The sequence below is a fragment of the Garra rufa genome, chromosome 25 (assembly GCF_049309525.1).
Source record: "Garra rufa chromosome 25, GarRuf1.0, whole genome shotgun sequence".
Classification (NCBI taxonomy): Eukaryota; Metazoa; Chordata; class Actinopteri; order Cypriniformes; family Cyprinidae; genus Garra; species Garra rufa.
In genome coordinates, this window is record NC_133385.1 from 34123199 (window position 1) to 34143348 (window position 20150).

The 20150-nt window shown below is 39.7% G+C and overlaps 1 protein-coding gene across 1 annotated transcript; it reads left to right on the top strand.

The window, feature by feature from the left end:
- The first annotated feature begins 1035 nt into the window (after window positions 1–1035).
- On the top strand, window positions 1036–19110 carry LOC141301057 (E3 ubiquitin-protein ligase TRIM35-like). The gene is made up of 6 exons (XM_073831305.1): window positions 1036–1419; window positions 1775–1870; window positions 6428–6649; window positions 15536–15558; window positions 15646–15764; window positions 17970–19110. The coding sequence occupies exons 1-6, from the start codon at window positions 1036–1038 to the stop codon at window positions 18641–18643; spliced, it is 1518 nt and encodes a 505-aa protein (XP_073687406.1). The 3' UTR covers window positions 18644–19110.
- The last annotated feature ends 1040 nt before the right edge of the window (window positions 19111–20150 follow it).

The window sequence follows — 20150 nt, forward strand, 5'->3', positions numbered from 1 at the left end:
GATTTGCTTTATTCAACATCAGAAAATCAGGCCCTTTCTGTCAGAACATGCTTCACAACTCCTTGTTCAATCTCTTAACTATTGCAGTGCTCTCTTGGCTGGTGTTCCAGCTAGTTCTATCAAACCTTTACAATTAATCCAGAATGCGGCTGCAAGATTAATTTTCAACAAGCTGAAAAGAAGGCACGTCACACCTCTCTTCATCAATTTGCACTGGCTACCAATAGCTGCTCGCATAAAATTCAAAGCATTAATGTTTGCCTACAAAACCACTACTGGATCTGCACCCCTTTACCTAAATTCAGAACTTCAGACTTATGTTCCTCTAGAAGTTTATGTTCTGCAAGTAAATGGTGCATTGTTGTGCCATCCCACAGACTTTTACCTTAAATGTTCCCTATTGGTGGAATGATACTCAATTCGATCCGAACTGCTGAGTCCTTAGCCATCTTCAAGAATTGGCAAATCTCTTCCGTCTTTATTTGACCCTCTAATTCTAGCACTCTCTATTCTATTTCTATTTCTATTCTTAAAAAAATCTAACTTTTCTATCTTTTTTCTTTTTATTTAATATACAATTAACCAAAAAACATTCTTTTTATATTCTATCCTTTTTTTAAATGTACTATATAATTTAAAAAAAACCTTGATACGTATACTGCACTAAGCTAATCTGAGACGTGTCATAGCACTTACATTGCATTGCTCTTTTGTTGTTTTTGATTGCTTCCATTGTCCTCATTTGTAAGTCGCTTTGGATAAAAGTGTCTGCTAAATGACTAAATGTAAAATGTTTAATAATTGTGTGAATTTCTGTATGTCTTGCTCTGTCAAGCGGCAGAAGTGATTCTACATAGGCCATTTTCCAGCCAGTGGGAAAGGATTGTATTCCCTCACACCGACTCCGCCCCACACCACGCCCCCAGCTATGACACAACACCAACCAAGACTATAAATAGGGAGGCTTTGTTTGCGCTGTGTCTCTAAGTCATATTTGTTCTCAGTGCAGTTACTGTTTATTTTTTCTCTTTCTAAATGGCACTTGACGATGAGCTTTCGTGTCCAGTGTGCACTGAGTTCTTCAATGATCCTGTGTTACTAAGCTGTGGTCATAGTTTCTGTCGTCAGTGCATTAATGACAACTTGAGCTTGAGCATATTCAGAAAATGTCCCGTTTGTCAACAGGCATCACCGCAGCCACCGGTGCCCAATCTGAGCCTGAGAGACACCTGTGAGGCTTACTTAAGAGAGCAAAATACCAGGAGAGAGAGCAGTGGAGGACAGGAGTGTGAAATCCATGGAGAGGTGATCAAACTGTTTTGTCAAACTGATGGAAAGGCTATTTGTGCGAAGTGTAAGAGACACGAGCATGAGAGGCACAAAACACAGCCTCTACAACAAGCTATAAGACAACGAAAGGTAAGAACCCTTATGAAAATCAATCATGGTTTTATAGTAAAACTGTTTTGTGTGTGTGTGTGTGTGTGTGTGTGTGTGTGTGTGTGGATTACCATTTGTATAACCACACAAATACTGTGGTTTTGCAGCAAAACCTTTGTTAACTTGTGGTGACCATGGAATAACTACAAAAACCATGCTTTTTTTCATTGTAAACCCATGGTTAGTATTTGTAAGGGAACGTGTGTGCGACGCCTCATAGCATTTATTTCATTATGTGATTGTGAAAATGTATGGCAGCTAGTTCATTGTCGACCAAATTACAAATGGGTTTAAACAGATGTCTGTATGAATATTTGTGGCCTTGTCTTTTAAGGGGAACCTGAAAGCAGATCTTCGTCCTGCTGAGAAGACCTTGTGGTCATTACAGAATGGTGCAGCACAACATAACAAAATCTCCAAATTCATTCAGGTGAGGCTCATATTTAGGATGAAAATAGAAAATTCCACAGATGTTTTCTTTACAAAACTTTTTGAGGATTGTAGGCTAACTGGTTTCACTAAACGTCAGTGGAGTAGTTAGTCCAGTTAGTCCCCCCACTTCGGCATCATTCAGTTCTCAGAACAGGTTTGAAAAATGTGACTGACAACACAGCAACTTATGACTGATTTATTTTAACCCTTATTGAGTTAAAGGGAAATTTACCCCATGGTTTACTCATCCTCAAGTCATCCTGGGTGTATATGACTATTATTTTATTAACATCTAGGCTCTTCCCAGCTTGATAATGGCAGTGAAGGGATGCCATGAGTTTGAAGCTCAAAAAAGTGCATCCATCCATCATAAAACTACTCTACACGGCTCCAGGGGTTCATAAAGGTCTTCTGATGTGAATCAATGCATTTGTGTAAGAGAAATATCCATATTCAGCACTTTATAAAGTGAAATATCCAGCTTCCGGCAGACTGCCCTCCGTATTCAACTTGGAAAGAAAGAGTAACGCCTCTCGAAGTTCAGTTCACTTACACTACGTCCTACGCCAGGGCAGAAGAGGGACTCATTCATGCCTTAGACCGGCCCACTTTAGTTCACGCCTGACTATAGCTTGTCTTAATAGCTTGTAATTAAAACTTTAAAACCAAAAGGTCTTTGTGTATTTACAACTGATTAGAAGATTCCTTTGTTTCTGGTCTGGTTATATAAACAAAGTAACGAAGCAATACTTCGGGATTCTGTATTCAGATGCTAATCATCCAAGTCTCTCATATGCTACCGTGTGTCTCTCTGATAGTCAGGTATGCATCTCCCACTCTTATGATTCACCTCTGAGCAATTGATATTATGTATTTATTTAAATTGAAACTGAATTGGATTCTCATTGTTTCATTCCAGGTGTCTTTTACCTGTATTAAAGACACCTGGGAGCCTATATTTTTTACCTATATTTGAATATGGCAACATGATACCTTGTTCTACAATATTTCTCTAAATATGTCTCTAACAGTGGGCATAGTTAGTAAGCATGTTGACGCTTACTCTTAGCTTAAGATTTCTTTCTATTCTTTAGTAAAAGTTTGTCTCAGCCGCTTTGTGAATAGGTTTTAAGAGAAAACGCTTAGCTAAAATCTTTTACAGCTATTTAGGAGCTCTTAGTCATAATATAAGTTTTGTGAATATGGCCTCTGGTGTTTTAATCTCTTTTGAAAAAAAGAAGCAATGTACCCTGCAAACAAGCCTTCACTGGCCCTTTACGAGCCCACTTAGGGCTAGCCTAAGGGCCCCCAGCGGGCTACCAGCACAGGGCCTCTGAGATTTTAAAAAAGTTGGCTGATAGCAAATGAATAACAACCTCTTGTAATGAAAACACACCACAGCTCTCAAACACCAGGCTCTTCCTAAAGAGGAACAGTCAAAAATAGTCCAGACTATGGTCCCATGTCGAAAATAAATCCATATTCAAACTGGACCATGATGTTGTCACGATGCAGATAGGAACGGACAAAAACGACGTAATATAAACGAAAGTCTTTAATAAAATCAACAGGGAGGTACAGGAAACGCAGGAAGACACAAAACACATGAGGTAACAACAACGCCAAACAAGGAACTAAGCAAACACACCAACTTATAAAGACACACTGATTAACGATGGCAGGTGTAGGGAATCACGCTAATGAGGGGAAAAAACAATATGCACAGCACAGCGGGGGGAGACACCGGGAGAAACCAACATAGACAGTCCAGGGGTGTGACATTACACCACCCACCCCCCCACCCCCGGTAGGCGCGCCCTCGCGCCGACAAACAGGGAAAACAAACTAAACAAAGTCTTAGGAGGGGGCTTTGGCAGAGGACGGACTCCCGGAAGGAGGGCGATAAATGGGATCTAGGGTGGAGACAGAACAGTCCAGGGAGGTGATGACGGGGGAAGAAGCCAAGGAGTAGACAGGAGGGAGCTGGAGCAGGGGGAGACAGGTGAGACCCTGACCACAAGCCATGACGGAGACCCACGGTGGAGCCGATGGAGGGAGGAGCCATGGTGGAGGTAAGGCTGACGACTCCAGGGGGCCGACCGACGAAGGCGGAGCAGGTGGCGGTAGAGCCCGAGGCGGAGACGGAGAGCCGATGATCCTGGGCGACACCGAGAATCCGGAGGGCCAAGGTGGACGATGTCCAACGGAGCTGGTGGTACAAAGCGGTGAGGTGCAGAAGGAGGAGTAAAGTCCTGAGGCAAAGGTTGAACGACGACTGACCGTGTCGGAGCTGAATGGACAATGGAGCCCGGTGGAGCTGGTGGACCGACGGGCGACGGTGGAGACAAGGGGGCTGAGAGCCGGGGTGGAGCCGCAGGGTCGGAGGGCAGAGGCGGAGTCCAGGACTCTGAGGCTGGAGACGAAGATGAGGGATCCTCCAGCCATGACACCGATGGAGACTGGCAGACCCGCGGCAAACCCACTGCACAGATGGTGAGCTGAGGGTGAGCAGAGGGGCTTACAGGTGACAGCGGTGGCAGGGCTGAAGCAGCATGGCTGTTAGATGGTGTTAACTGAGGGAGGATGGGTGGGAAGTTCACACAGGCAGACTACGGAAACAAAAAGACTGTAAAAAAGAACGAGAAACAAAAACTGGGGGGAAAACATCGAAAAAATGTTCCGGTCCAGCGTACTGTCACAATGCAGACAGGAACGGACAAACAACAAGATGATATAAACAAAAGTCTTTAATAAAATCCACAGGGAGGTACAGGAAACGCAGGAGGACACAAAAACACATTAGGTAACAACAACGCCAGGTTTACCTTAGGAAACCTAATACACCCTAGCACCCTAGTGGTAAGGAAGAAAACTGCCCACAAAATTCTTATTTACAGGCTTATGTCTGTTACACCTCAAATATGGCTTGTGAGATCTACTTTCCTGCAGTGTAGCTCCAACTTTGATCAAACTTACCTACGTGAGATTTTCTAATGTTAATCAAGACATGCTCAGTTTAATTGAGGTTAGAACTAAACTCTGCAGTAAAGTGGATCTTGTGAGACAAATTTAAGGATCCCTGGCCTATATAAAACAACAGGTTCTGAAAAAGTTATCTTTTGGTTTAAGCCATTCCATTGCAATTGAGTGGCTAAAGAATGGCCAGTCAATGTTGTTAGTATTTTCCTAGTTGCATTTCAGGGCTGCCTACACAAAACCTACATGGGCCCAAAGGTACAAAAGTTGCTCTGGGCCCGAACTGGCTGGCTAGGCTATCATGGGATTAATGTGGACAGTCCGCTAGTGTGGCTTGCTCACAGAGAGCCTGCAGTGAGCCTAAAACTGTGGGCCTCCCCTGGCCAAGGCTTCACTGGGCCTGTTTAGGCTTGGTGTAGGCTGGCCCTAGCCTGCTGTGCCCGCAAAAAGCCAGCATGGGCCCTGTTGGTAAGTGTGTTTTAAAAATCTGTTCAGATTTTAAAAGTCGTGTAGTGTATTCCAGTCTTTAGGCTACAGATTGGTGGAAATATGACGTCACTTTGTAGGCAAAAACCTCTAAGCAAGTTAGCATTTTACAACTTCCTGTTCCATCGTCCCAGAGACAATGTTTTTTTTTAAATGGGAGTTTGATTAAATCCCCTAAAATAAGGTCCGTGGTTCGCACAAGCACAAGATAGAAAGCACACCAGTTACACCCCATTTTTATATTTTTGTAAGATACTGAGCTCTGAAGGGGGCACGTAACACACACACACACAAACTTCCATCTCAATCTGACAATCTAGTGTAAATTCAGCTGGTGGACTATTATACTCATGGGAACAGCCACTGACAGGGATGCAAGCAACCAAATCTCAAGATTTTAAGCTTTCAAAAATTCAGGATAATAAGATTTTCTTATCAAGGTGATAAAATATTCGTTGCAAAAACAAATACACCCTCCTGAAAAAAAAAAACAAAAAAAACTTTAAGGCATTTTTTAAATCAACAGGTAAGTATTTTTAAATCAAAACTTCTAAAGACAAGTCATTTCCTGACAACTAAAAGTGTTATATATCCCACTCAATCATACTCGGACTTAATGCTGACAACAATGAAACCACTTGAGTGAGAACCGTCAGGAGATTGATTATTCTTAGCATAAAAGAGGACAATGGGAATACGAGAGAGAAAGATTTTGCCATCTTTCCATTAATTATATTAGTGATCATTAAGAAGAAGAGTTCAGTTTTAAAACGAATAACTCAGTCCTCGAGAGGTGAACTAATCGTTTCTGGTACAGACTGCATAGCTTCAGCTTATGGGGATATGATGTGACAAAAGAACATACTAAGCATGCCAGGATGTAAGGTCAACTGCATAGCCTGAAGCAATAAACTAATCCTTTCTGTTTGTCAAAATTTGGCCTTGGTTGCATATATAGTTTTTTTTTTGGAAATGTGGTCATTTAGATGAATGAAATTCAAAGATCCGAGTCAGTAAAATGATCCGAACTACTCTTGTTAAAGGGGAGTTTTGTGTGGATGATGAACTGTTTTTACACATGATGTCCCCACAGTATCAATCTCAGATGACAGAGAGGAGCATCAGGATGGAGTTTCAGAAAATTCACCAGTTTCTCAAAAAGGAGGAGGAGAGCAGGATAGTAGCTCTTCATGAAGAAGAGAAAGAAAAAGGAGAAAAGATGGAAAAAAGCATACGAGAAGGAATTCTGTCTCTCTCTGGAAGAGTCAGAGAAGTGGAAGAACAAATTGAGGATGATGACATCACTTTCCTTAAGGTTGGTATATACACACGCACAGTGATAAATCCTTGCATGTGCCAAGTTGGGGCATCAGCTAGACCTGTCCTCAACTCCGGACCTCAAGATCCACTTTCCTGCACAGATTATCTCCAAACCTAATCAAGCTCTTCAGGATTACTACAAAGTTATAGGTACAGTCCATATATACAGTGCCCTCCACTAACATTGGCACACTTGGTAAATTTAAGTGAAGATGAAAATAAATCTGCATTGTTTATCCTTATTGGAAAAATTCACAAAATTCTAACCTTTCATTGACGTAAAACAATGGAAGTTATAAAAGAAATGTTTTTCTCAAGTTCATGTTGGTCGGATTGGCACCCAATTATTGCAACATCCGGTAACGCTTTAGATTACAAGCCGCAAAGAACTACGTAAGTAAACTGAATTTACAGTGTATGTTTCTGTAATTATAGTGTACCTATTAAAGTACGTATGTGTAGGTATAAGAGAACAATAGGCTATGTTACGTTTTGGTAATTTTGGGGTAACAACCAGATATGCGACCTGCAAAGAACTGTGTAAGTAAACTGAAGTTACGGTGTATGTTTCGTATTTGTAAGGGAACAATATGTTACATTTGGGTAATATGGAGGTAGCACATATAGCCTACAAATAATTTTTAATTGGAATTACTTAAAAAACTTAGAAGATTCCTATTCTATTAAATCGTAAGTTTGGTGCATCTACACGTAAGCTTTTTAAAATTACTGGGAAAATATACTCTTGTTCCATGTAGTTACAGGGTAAGTGCGACATCTGCGGGCTGTAAATTAAAGTGGTGATTGTTACCCTCTTGTTCAACGAAGTTACAGGGTAGGTACAAAGACTATAGAAGACCCAAGTCGTGTCACTCGTATAGTTTTGAATGGGGAAAAATGTAACGTTCATTATGGCCGCGAAGCCCCGCCTTCTTAGTGAAAGAGCACACTGGCTCATTTAGCCGGAAAAGTTTCATTTAGTTTTTTAACGCTATTGGAGCACAAGGAACCATATTTATGAGGCAGTTCTTGTCGGATTTCTCTGGAGATTTAAAATATGAAATTTAATCGTAAGCTTGGTGAACAGTTTTGGAGAATTTGATGTTTCCCCATTCAAAGAGATAGGAGCTGCACTTGCATCGACCGAGAGGCATTTCAAAGATGGCCGCCGAGTGACATGACTTGCCTTAAAGGGACTTTGGTACAATACATATACACACAATCTGATATCCTTAACTCTGAAACCTTTATTTAAAAAACAACCTATTTCAAAACAAATTGCAATATATAAAATATTTTTCATAGTCACTAATTCCACTTCTACCTCTAAACCTAACATTAACTATCTCTGTACAGTAATAAAAATATGAAAGACAGGAAAGTGCAATCACAATCATTTATTTATTGCAAAAATGTCAACAGCCGTACAAATAAGTAATCCAAATAACAATGTGTTTGCAGCCGGAGTCCGCTCTAGCGGAATACAGTAGGTTTGAGGTGCATTAGGATGAGAGCAGAAATTAAATAGTTAATTGCTGAAAATATTATCCAGATTATTGTCTTGATCCACTCCTCGAAGGCGCCGCGCATTATTCCAACACATCTCACCAGAAACACGGCATGTCGTAATCTGTGACGAATGCAGGCGAGAGCCAATGAACGTCCGATTTTCCTGTCGCAAAATGCGCTTTAGCATGGGTTTATGGCTGAATCGCCATTTTAATTTACAACCCGCAGATGTCGCACTTACACTGTAACTACATGGAACAAGAGTATACTTTCCCAGTAATTTAAAAATGCTTATGCAAAGATACAGCAAACGTTTGATTTATGCCTGGCACAGTAATAGAATAGATATCTGTTAACACCGTAACTTCAGTTTGCCTACGCAGTTCTTTGACTATTCCTTCATACAGAAACTGTTCCCAGCTCCCAGCTCTGTGCTGGTGCTTCTTCTCTTTAGTTCACCTCACACAATTTCTATAGGGTTCAGGTCAGGGAACTGGGATGGCCATGGCAGATGCTTCATTTTGTGCCCAGTGATAATTTTTTTTGTGTTCATTTTAATGTTTGCTTTGGATCATTGTCCTGATGGAAGATCCAACCACAGCTCATTATAGAATTTCTAACAGATACAGTCAGATTTAGATTTTTTATCTGTTGGTATTTGCTAGAATCCATTATGCCATGTATTGATCAGTTTGTCCCTGTTTGTACCAAACCCATTTTTTAAACTTTATCTGACCATAGAAGCCAGTCTTGTTTGAAATACTGACCATAAAAGCCAGTCTTGTTTGAAATTCAACTAAATTTGCTGAAGTTTGTTTTTGGATGAGCGAGGACGATTTTTCTTAAACCCCCCGAAACAACATGTGGTGATGTTTTTTTGTTTTGTTTTTTCGGCTAAGACCCCAAAACTCATCTAATCTCTCCAGTTCTCAAGCTGTTATCCTTGGAGAGTCTTTAGACACTTAAACTCTTCTCCTTACTGTGCATTGAGATGATATAGACACACATCCTTTTCCAGGCAGATTTGTAACATCTTTAGTTGATTGGAACTTCTTAATTATTGTCCTTGTTAAGCTTGAGTGCGTAGCTCACTTTCATTCAATTATGAAGACAAAACGGATCGTCTGAACTGTGTTTATTCTTCACTCTTTTCTTGCTATCTCTGTACAGCATGCAAAATCAACAACGTAGTGTCATAAAGCATCATTACAGTATCACAATACTTTCAAATATAAAACAATTAAGCAATTTTAACACAATGAGTAGGAGTGTAAATACTTCAACATCCCCACTCGCTCGTAGCTCATTGTACTACCTAAGAAATAATAAACACAAATAAGGCTTTTCTTTTTACATCAACAATGTAAACATAAATACACTCTTAAATACTTAACATATCTCGAGAAAATCTCTTAAGCTTCTGCTTAGTGGCTGGCTTTGTCATACGCTGTGTCGGGAGGAAAAGGAAACAGGATTTATCACATTGCTATGCCAACACATTTAGAGCATTGTTACGCTCTCACACTACTTAAATTAAGGAACAATGTTCATCCGTTACGATAAATTAAGAACAAAGTTTATCCGTTTTTACCGATTTATATTGTAAACACCACATCTTCACTTGTGTGTACATCTGCCGGCGCCGGCATTTTAAATTAGCGACAGTTGTTTGCGACGCAAAGAATTGTGGGTTATCTGTAGTAGCAAAGGATACACCTCATGCATCTTTCGAATTTTTGTGAAAGAAGGGCACATTTGAAGTGTCCTACTTGCTTTTCTGAAATGAGACAGCCTCTATGACGTATGCAGCCTTCGAATGCGACCTCCGGAGGGCGCAGCCTTCCAAATGAGACACAGCTATAATGTCAGTAACCATTTTCTCAGTGGAACAGTACTCCGAAATTACCTTGCCATCATTTAATTTCCCTTTTGAAATGGCACTTGATGTCTATGTGTTTGCACCTTTGTCTACATATTGGGTTCCTGGCTAGTGCTATGGTACCTTGGTTGTCCTCATACACTTTTGTTTGTGCATATTGATATGTGTCCAAGTAGATACATTTCTGTATAGCTGATGCTAAGGACATGTACTCTGCTTCACAAGTTGGCAGTGCAACTGTTGATTGCTTTTCAGTTTTCCACCAAATCAAAGAACTTCCCTTACTAAGACCAACACAATATCCTGAAGTACTAGGTCTGTCTTTTGTGTCTGATGCCCGATCAGCATCACTGTAAACTCTAAGACCTAATTTCTTTGTGTCACTCTTTCTGAAACATAGCTCATGTTTTGTTGTACATTTAAGGTATCTGAACACATGTTTTACAGTGTTCCAGTGTTGTTCTGTTGGTTCAGCAAAATGCTGACATCGTTTACTGAAAACAAAACTTGATAGTACAGGTCAAGGATACAAAAAAATAGTACAGATTACCACTCTCGTGGATATTGAATTTGCTACCGTCTTTGGTAATCATGCGACTGTTTCTCCATTTGTTGCTCTTGCTACAGAGAAAATGTTGTGTAGGTAAGAAGTCATGAATAGTGCATCCTTTAGTTGTGCTCTGTGTTGTCATCCACTGTCATCCAGGAAATAAATCACTGCTGTTCCTCTTTGTTGTGCCATTCCACTGCACTTTGTCCCATCAGCTAGTTCCACTGAATAAGTCTGAGATTGAAAAGTGCTGTCAAAATCCTTGAACTTTGTTATTTCGTTCACAATGTGTGATGTTGCCCCAGCATCTACCATGATACCTTTCTTCTTCACGATGTGCTGTGGTCTTTGGTATTCTGAGTGTTCAGCTTTAAAGAGATGATCTTGGGCATCTTCACATTCATCTATGGGGGGCAAGGTGTCAGTAGGGCGCAGAGTTCAATAAGGAGACAGCTCTGGGAAAGAAGCTGTTCCTCAGTCTGCTGGTTCTTGTCCTTGGGCTTCTGAAGCGCCTGCCAGAAGGCAGGAGAGAAAACAGTTTGTGGGCGGGGTGAGAGGAATCCTTTTATAATACTGTGTGCTCGATGCAGACAGTGTTTCTTCAGGATGTCCTCAATGGTTGAAGTCCTTATGATGCGCTGGGCAGTTTTCACCACCCGCTGCAGTGCCTTATGCTCCGCAACAGAGCAGCTTCCGTACCAGTTCGTAAGGATGCTTTCTATCGTGCAGCGATAGAAGTTCACCAGGATGGCTGAGGACAGCTGGTTCTTCTTAAGTGTTCTCAAGAAGAAGAGACACTGGTGAGCCTTCTTGACCAGGCTGGAGGTGTTGGTGGTCCAGGATAGGTCCTCTGAAATGTGGGTCCCCAGGAACTTGAAGGATGAAACAGACTCAACAGCCATCCAATTAATGTGGGGCTCAGCACACAGCCCTGTGGTACACCAGTGTTGAGCATGACAGTAGTGGAGCAGATGTGACCTGATCTAACATGCTGAGGGCTGTTAGTCAGAAAATCCATAACCCAGTTGCAAAATGAGGTGTTAACGTCCAGGTCTCTAAGTTTACTGATTAACTTAGAGGGTCTGACAGTCTTGAATGCTGAGTTAAAATCAACAAACAGCATTCGTGCACAGTTGTTTGTATTGTCCAGGTGTGTGAGTACAGAGTGCAGCGCTATGGAGACTGCATCATCTGTGCTCCTATTGCCACGGTAGGCAAACTGGTGTGGGTCCAGTGAGAGTTGGAGAGAGTTCTTGAGGTGTGAGAGGACCAGCCGCTCGAAGCACTTCATAATGATGGGTGTGAGTGCTACAGGGCGGTAGTCGTTCAGGCATGTTGGGTTGGAGTGTTTCGGCACTGGCACAATGGAGGTGGATTTAAAACATGCTGGTACAGCTGCTTGGGCAAGGGACATGTTAAAAATGTCTGTGAAAACCCCAGCGAGCTGCTCTGCACATGCCCTCAGTATGCGGCCAGGGATACCGTCTGGTCCAGCAGCCTTGAGCGTGTTGATCCGGCTAAGTGCGGTGTAGACGTCTGAAGAGGCAAGGGTGATGGGTGAGTGGTCGGTTAAGGGAGTGATTTTGGTGGCAGTGTCTATACTGTCTCTCTCAAAGTGAGCATAAAAGTCATTAAGCTCGTTCAGAAAGAAGACATCAGTGGCTGTGGGGGTTGAATGGCTGGGTTTGTAGTCTGTGAAGGCCTGAATGCACTGCCACATGCGTTGAGGGTCAGAATTAGAAAAGTGCTCCTCAAGCTTTAGTTTGTAGCAGTGCTTGGCCTTTTTGATGCCCCTCTTCAGATTAGCCCTGGAAGTGCTGTAGGCCTGTGCATCACCTGATCTGAAGGCAGTGTTTCCTTTCAGCAGGAGACGCACCTCCTTGTTCATCCATGGTTTCTGATATGGGTATGTGGTGATCTGTTTCTGGGTTGTAACACTGTCTATGGTAGTGTTGATATAATCCAGAACAGAATAAGTGTAGCTGTCAATGTCCGTGTGAGAGCCACAGGTGGCCTGAGCAGCAAACATACTCCAGTCAGTGTGTAGAAACCTGTCCTGGAGTGTGAAGTCCGCCCCCGCTGGCCACACTTTGATGGTCTTCACTGATGGCTTCACACGGTTGATGAGGGGTGAGTATTTGGGGGTGAGGAACAAATAAAAGGTGGTTTGATTGTCCCAAGTTGGGGAGGGGGGCCACAGTATACGCTTCAGCCATGTTTGTGTATGCATGGTCTAAAGTTTTGTTTCCTCTGGTGTGACAGAAAATGTTTTGGTGAAATTTGGGAAGCACTGCCTTTAAGTAAGAGTGATTAAAATCCCCTGCAAAAATAAATGCAGCCTCCGGGTGAGCAGTCTGCTGTTTGCTGATGGCTGCATGAAGTTCGTTCATAGCAAACTTGGTTATAAGCATTGGGAGGAATGTAAGCAGAAGTTATTATGGTGGAGGTGAACTCCTGCGGCAGATAAAATGGTCTACACTTAACCATGAGAAACTCTAGGTTAGCTGAGCAGTGTCTCCCCATAGTAACAGAGTTTGTGCACCAAGCTTTGTTAACATAAATGCACAATCCTCCGCCTCTGGTCTTACCGGAGTCATCCGCCGTTCTGTCTGCCCGGAATGTGTGATGCTCAGCTAGAGCAATAGCACTGTCTGGTATACCGCTGTTTAGCCATGTTTCATTGAAGATCATGACATTGCAGAGTCGAATCTCGTCCATTATGTTCACCAGCGACCGTACATTGGCGAGGAAAGAGTGCCGGGTGGAGTGCGCAGCCTCGGGTGTTCTGGCGATCTCAGGGACGAGTCGAATTTTACTGATAAAACTGTCGGGAATGTACAAACCAATATCCAAAAGCTCCTGTCGGGTGTACAATGTAAAGGCACCACTGTTCTGCACGAACAGACCCGAGATGAGCAGGTAAAATACTGCAAAACTGCAGAAACTAGAGAGACACTGAGCCTCGCGATGCTCCACTTGTACTATGAAGTGCTGTCCAATCAACTTTGCTGCATTTGACTGAATCTGGGCAAACAGTATATCCGTACACTTCAGAATTCATCTGGCTGCTTTTGTCTTCTGTCACGTCATTAATAAACACCATGTAACCCAGTGCCACTGGAAGCCATGCATGCTCATGCCATTACACTGTTCCACCATGTTTCACAGATGATGTTGTATGCTTTGGATCATGAGCTGTTCCAAGCCTTCTCCATACGTTTTCTTCCCGTCATCCTGGTACAGGTTGATCTTGATTTTAACTGTCCAAAGAATGTTTCTCCAGAAGTGTTTTTTTTTTTTTTTGGCTAAATATAATCTGGCCTTGTTAGCACCTTGTGGTGACCCCCCTGTATTTGCTCTTGTGAAGTCTTCTCTATTATTGTAGACTTTGACAGTGACTCGCCTACCTCCTGGAGAGTGTTCTTCACTTGGCTGGATGTTGTGAAAGGGTTTTTTCTTTACCATCAGGATTATCTAAATACCCAGCGACATCTTCCAAATACAAATAGCACACTTAAAATCAACTAATCAACTACAATCAACCAAAACTTTTACCTGCTTAATTGATGTAGAAATAATAAAGGAATAGCCCATGCCTGTCCATGAAACAGATTTTGAGTCAATTGTCCAATTACTGATGGTCCCTTGAAAAAGGGGGAGATAAATATTAAAGGTGCCATAATGGAAAACTGAATTTACCTTGGCATAGTTATATAATAACAGTTCAGTACATGGACATGACATACCATGAGTCTCAAACACCACCATTTCCTCCTTATATAAATCTGAAGTTTGCAAAAGACCACCGAAAATTAGGTCAATTCCAACATATACCCGACTGCTACGAAACTTTCCCGGGATCGTTAATAGTTACGCCTCCAACATTTGCATCGCCCAATCATCATTAACGTCAGCACATCAGTAAAACAAGGCTAGTCACTCAAGGGACATGGTTAGCTTAATGCTAGCGCTAGCCTGTTACATTGCAATACATAGGATTTCACTTACCACATAAACAGAGAGATGACTGCACTGATGATGGTGAATGATGGAGAAATAACTGCCTGATGATGGCGAATGGTTTACAGATCTGGAGAATCACTGACAAGCAGCTGAACTTGTGTGGTAAGAAGCACTCCCTCTGCATTGTAACTTTACACAGAGCACTTGGATCACAGTAATGAAACTAAAATATCCGCGATTCAAAACGGCAGATTCAACAAACCACATATTAAAAGCGGCTAGAGCTCCTAATTAAATATATATTTTTATCCATGTGCTAGCTACTGAGATGAACAGCTCTGTGAAACAGCCGATCAGAGCAGAGCTCATTAATATTCATGAAGCTTCCAAATAAGGCAATAACAGAGCATTTCATTCTAGGGACAAATCCTAGGGTTGTAAATGGACCTGTAAAACCATTTCTGGAGATTTTTTTGCCCTTTCCTATGCCATATACCTTCTATGTAGATATCAGAGAACAATTTAAAATATTCTCTCAATGCATTCTATGGCACCTTTTAAGAGAATTTGATGAGAATACCCTCAAATTAAAGCAATTTAAGCCTATATTAAGCCTTTTACATAACTGTAACTTAAATATGTTTCAGTCATCAGCTAATATAATAAAAAATGTGTCTGTGTCCAAATATATATGGACTTAACTGTAGGTGTGTTTAATCCAGGTTGGAGCTAAACTTTGCAGGAAAGTGGATCTCGCCGTCTGGAAGAACATTCTGTGCAATGGAAAGTTTCCATCGATGTTAAAGGTTCTGCACGGAACCATGAATGCCAATAAAGAACCTTATGTTTTAAAGGTTTCAACATGCACTTAAGTAATCCAGGGTCAACAGCAAAAACACGCATTAGTATTGCTTACATGCTTACATTTTATTATTGTATAACAGGGGCTAATTTTATTGCCTTTCTGTGCATTTTCTCAGAATTATCCCAGGATTCTGAACAGGTATTTTTCATTTCCACTTTTCCTTTTTATTCATGAGCTTTAAGTAAAATTCACAACTTATTCTGTCAGCTGTTTGTGTGTGTTTAGAGCTAAATACACACTCCCAGATGTAGAACTGAGTTCACAAACGCTTATTGATGTTCCCAAACATCTGGGCAACATGAAGTATCAGGTGTGGGAGAAGATGAAGGACATCTGCCCTTTCTGTGAGTATACTAGACGTGATAATCAGTTTTTATTCATTTTGAGGAACACTGAACACTGAATGTAACCATAGAGGCTATTTACACTAAGTGAAAACAGAATATTTTCTTGGCAAGAGATGCTATTTACACTATGTTGAAATAGCAGGATTTTCTGATATTTCAGTCATTCTTGAGAAGTGGGGCAAAACAGGGTTCAAAACTGAAAAAAAAAAAAAAAACAACAACAAAAAAAAAAAAACTTGTACATTCACATGTGACCAACAATTCCACAACAAATGTGACCCTGGACCACAAAACCAGTCTTAAGTCGCTGGGGTATGTTTGTAGCAATAGCCAAAAATACATTGCATGGGTCAAAATTTTAGATTTTTTTTTATGCCAAAAATCATTAAGAAATTAAGTTAAGTTCATGTTCCATGAAGATTTTTTGTAAAATTCCTACTGTAAACATATCAAAATGTAATTTTTGATTTGTAATATGCATTGTCAAGAACCTAATTTGGACAACTTTAAAGGTGATTTTCTCAGTCTTTTTGATTTTTTTGCATCCTCAGATTTCTGATTTCAAATAGATGTATCTCAGTCAAATATTGTCCTATCATAACAAACCATACATCAATAGAAAGCTTATTTATTGAGCTTTCATATGATGTATAAATCTCAGTTTTGTCAAATTTAACCTTATGACTGGTTTTGTGGTCCAGGGTCACAAATATAAAATATCATAATGAAATATCATCAAAATATTCATCTGACGGAGTTGACACATCTGGCGGTGGTGACCAAAACCTGAATTTGTAGTCATTTTAACTATCAAATACATTGAATCTATTCATTACTATAAACCAAACCACAACCAACAGTGAGTATGTTATTGTTATTAAAGCTTCTATTCAAGAGTCACGTTTAAGTATTTTGATATATCATTGGAACACAAAATCTTACAGTGGTGACATCTGACGGTGTTGACAAATTTGCCATTTCTTTCACAAAACAAATGGAGTTAATGTAGTAGCCATTTTGTTTTCTCTGTTGATGCTAGAGGCTAATGGCACATGCTTCAGGAGAATAAAATGATCTAAATATGTTAAATAATTTCCTCAGAAACTGGAAGATGGTGTTGACATATCATGGTTGTGACACAGGAAATATTAACATTAGAATTTAAATATTCTAAAACTATAAAACTTAGCAGAGCCTGTGTGACAATGATGTACTCTGCAGAAGAGGACTGTGGCAAGGGGGTCCTTTAGAGTGACAGCTGCCCATGATATTCCCTGATTTTATTACATTTTAATTAATGTTGACAAAAAGTGAGGACACAACTTCGAAACCTTATTAAACACACATGTCTCACTGAAAAACATTGCTTTGATATGAGATAAATATTAAGTGTTGCTTTTGATTAAAAAAAAAGGTATTTTTCATCATTAAAAAAAACTTTTTTATCCATTTTTATAGCATTTGAATGAATAAACCCTTCTCTCTGGACACACTGTTTTAGATGTAGTGAGAGGACAATAAGTGTCATATATTTCACATAATAATGTTAAACTTGAATTGAAGGGGATCATTGTGTTAAATGCATTCTATTCTTAATCCCCATAACATTTACAATCGAAAATATTTTTTATTTTTAAAACTAATAGCAGTTATAATTGCGGGACATGTTTTGTCCCATGTCTCAAGAATGACTGCTTTATAATACTAATTGCAAATAGACGCAATTATCTTCACCTCATTACTGTAGTACACTAAAACAGTATGCGGTAATAACGTACTGAGTGTAAATTATAGTTTTAATTCAATTTATTAAATAGCACTGCCTTATTGGGACAATAAACCCTCCCTTCACCTACCCTAACCCTAACCGATACTTCCCGATATGATATGAGATTTAAAAAGGGAGAAAAAAAGTTTGCCAAAATGGGAATCGAACTCGGATCGGTCGCGTCGAAAAGAGCGCAACATGCAATTTATCTACTGCTCCACTGGAGCTGACAATAAATAGCCATCTTTTGTAGTCTTGACTATCCCAATCACACATTGGTGGGTGAAGCTGGTGTCCGTTTATTGTTTTTAGTGCTGTCAATATGTCGATATTGTACGTCTCAGCGTGTATGAAAACGTAAGTGAATGTACATGTGGTAGAACTACACTTTGAGTAAAAATACATGTTTTCATGAGATCACATTGTATTTTCAGACCCTGTGATCCTGAATCCAAACACATCTCTACCAGACTTCTCTGTGTCTGATGATCTCGCCTCTGTGACTTCATGTTCACGTCGACCGGATGAGCCCAATGCTTTTCCTCAGCACAGAAGCCGTATGGTGTTGGGAACTGTGGGATACTGGAATGGTGTACACACATGGGATATTGAGGTGGGAAACAGTCGCCACTGGAGCCTCGGAGTTTGTCTTGGAAGGAGCAGAATACCGATTACGCAATCTTTGACCCCTGCAAATGGCTTCTGGGGTCTCAGACGTGATGGAGACTCATACAGATTAATTGATTTTAGGATGTCAAAGGTAAAGATGAGGGGAAACCCTGAGTTAGTGAGAGTAAAGCTTGAATGCGGTCGTGATCGTAGAGGAATGGGTCAATGGTTAGTGAGGTTTTTTGATGCTAGGAGTGATAAATTCATTGCATACATAGATGAAGTGCCAGGATCTGAACTTTTTCCCTTTGTGATCCCAAAAGATCAGTCCGCCTCGCTGCGTATCGTTCCAGCTGACATTATTCTGACCGTTGATAAGAAACTGGGCTTCTTTGATAGACATATCACAGTTATTCTGATCTGTCTGTGTGTTTTTATGATCATTTTTATGATTCTGGTATGGGCAATTCAAAGATGCAAGACATGTACATCTGGATAAAAGAACATCATGTGGCTGTTCAGGTATCAGGTATCATCTATTGTTGTGAGTGAGTAAATAGAGACTTCAGCAAGCCAAAAGTGATGATCTGAAACACTCTAAGCTCTTCATACAGTGCATTAAAGGCACAATATGTAAGATGTTTGTATTAAAATATCCAAAAACCACTTGCACAGGGTTATACTGCAACGTGCCATTTAACAACATCATATTTATATTTCATTTCAATAAAATGAAAAATAATCTGATGCTTTTTCATGAAAACATTCTCCTGATAGGTCATTGTTCATTTTAGAATCATGAGAAACATCAGCATTTTTATCAGTAAGGGTATTTCTAAGTGGGCTATTGACACAACATTTACACCAGATGTAGAAATCCAGCCAATTATTGAATTCATATAAAGAAATCAGAACATTTAAGTATACAAGTTGAGTCATAATAAATAAAGTGAAATGACAAAAATACATACAGCGCAAATTTTCATTGTGTGTGTGTGTGTGTGTCTGACTTTTTATTTTATTTTATGACCAATTAATACATTTTTGGCCAGATATTCCAACATAGTTATTGTTATCAGCAGGGTTTTTAAAGTAAATTAAAATTAAATCAATGACAAAAACTCTTAAAACAAGAAGTTTTATTTCAATTCTATTTTCTACTAAAATAACTAAAACTAAAATTAATAATAAAAAATGTAAACAAAATATTAAATAGATTTAAAAAAAATACCATAATGCAATGAAATTGCTCATATTTAACTCAAAACTAAAAAGAATATATACAAAAAAAAATCTCATTCAAAATACTTACAAAAACTATAATAGTATCTCAACGACCGACAAAAGACCTCTAGAATTGATTTCCTGATTTGATTCTGATTTAGAAGCTCTTGGTTTGATTCTGATTGATTGTAATCTATAATCAAATGTATCAGTTATGATGTCTCTTTAATGCTGCAAATTATACAGGGATTTGTCTGTAAAACCACTAATATATAGGGGCAAAGCACTAAAAGTGTGGAAACAACCAGTTTTCTTCTCTCATTATTAGGGCCTATAACTGCTCATGCTTGCAGGTAATGTATGAATTTTGGCACACAGATAGAGGACAATCTCAATTACAATCACTGCAGATTTGGAAACTGTAACTCAAACCTTTCTGAAAGAACTTCTGAAAGGTTTGGACAAAAAAAATCACAAGACTGGTCTCTTAGGATTCAGTGAAGGGTATCGAAACAATTGTTTATTTATTTATTTTTTAAACCTCTTTTGTTAAAAAGCACCAATAATAAAATAAATAAATAATGCTACTAATAATAAAAATACTTATATTGATAAATACTGATATTAGCTTTCAATATCGGTCTGTTTAAAGTCAGATTTAAAGTTAAAGACATGAAGAGAAAATTCGATATATTTTGTAAATGCGTGTTATGGATCTTGTGAATGATGCATGCATGATTCATTCATTAATTTCTTCATATTTTATATTATTTTATTTCATT

Bases quoted from the DNA above. Each gene is read 5' to 3' on its own strand.
- LOC141301057 (XM_073831305.1), top strand. From the start codon at position 1,036: ATGGCACTTGACGATGAGCTTTCGTGTCCAGTGTGCACTGAGTTCTTC. The intron at 1,871-6,427 runs GTGAGGCTCATA...ATGTCCCCACAG, and splicing joins AAATCTCCAAATTCATTCAG to TATCAATCTCAGATGACAGA. The intron at 15,559-15,645 runs GTATTTTTCATT...GTGTGTGTTTAG, and splicing joins TATCCCAGGATTCTGAACAG to AGCTAAATACACACTCCCAG.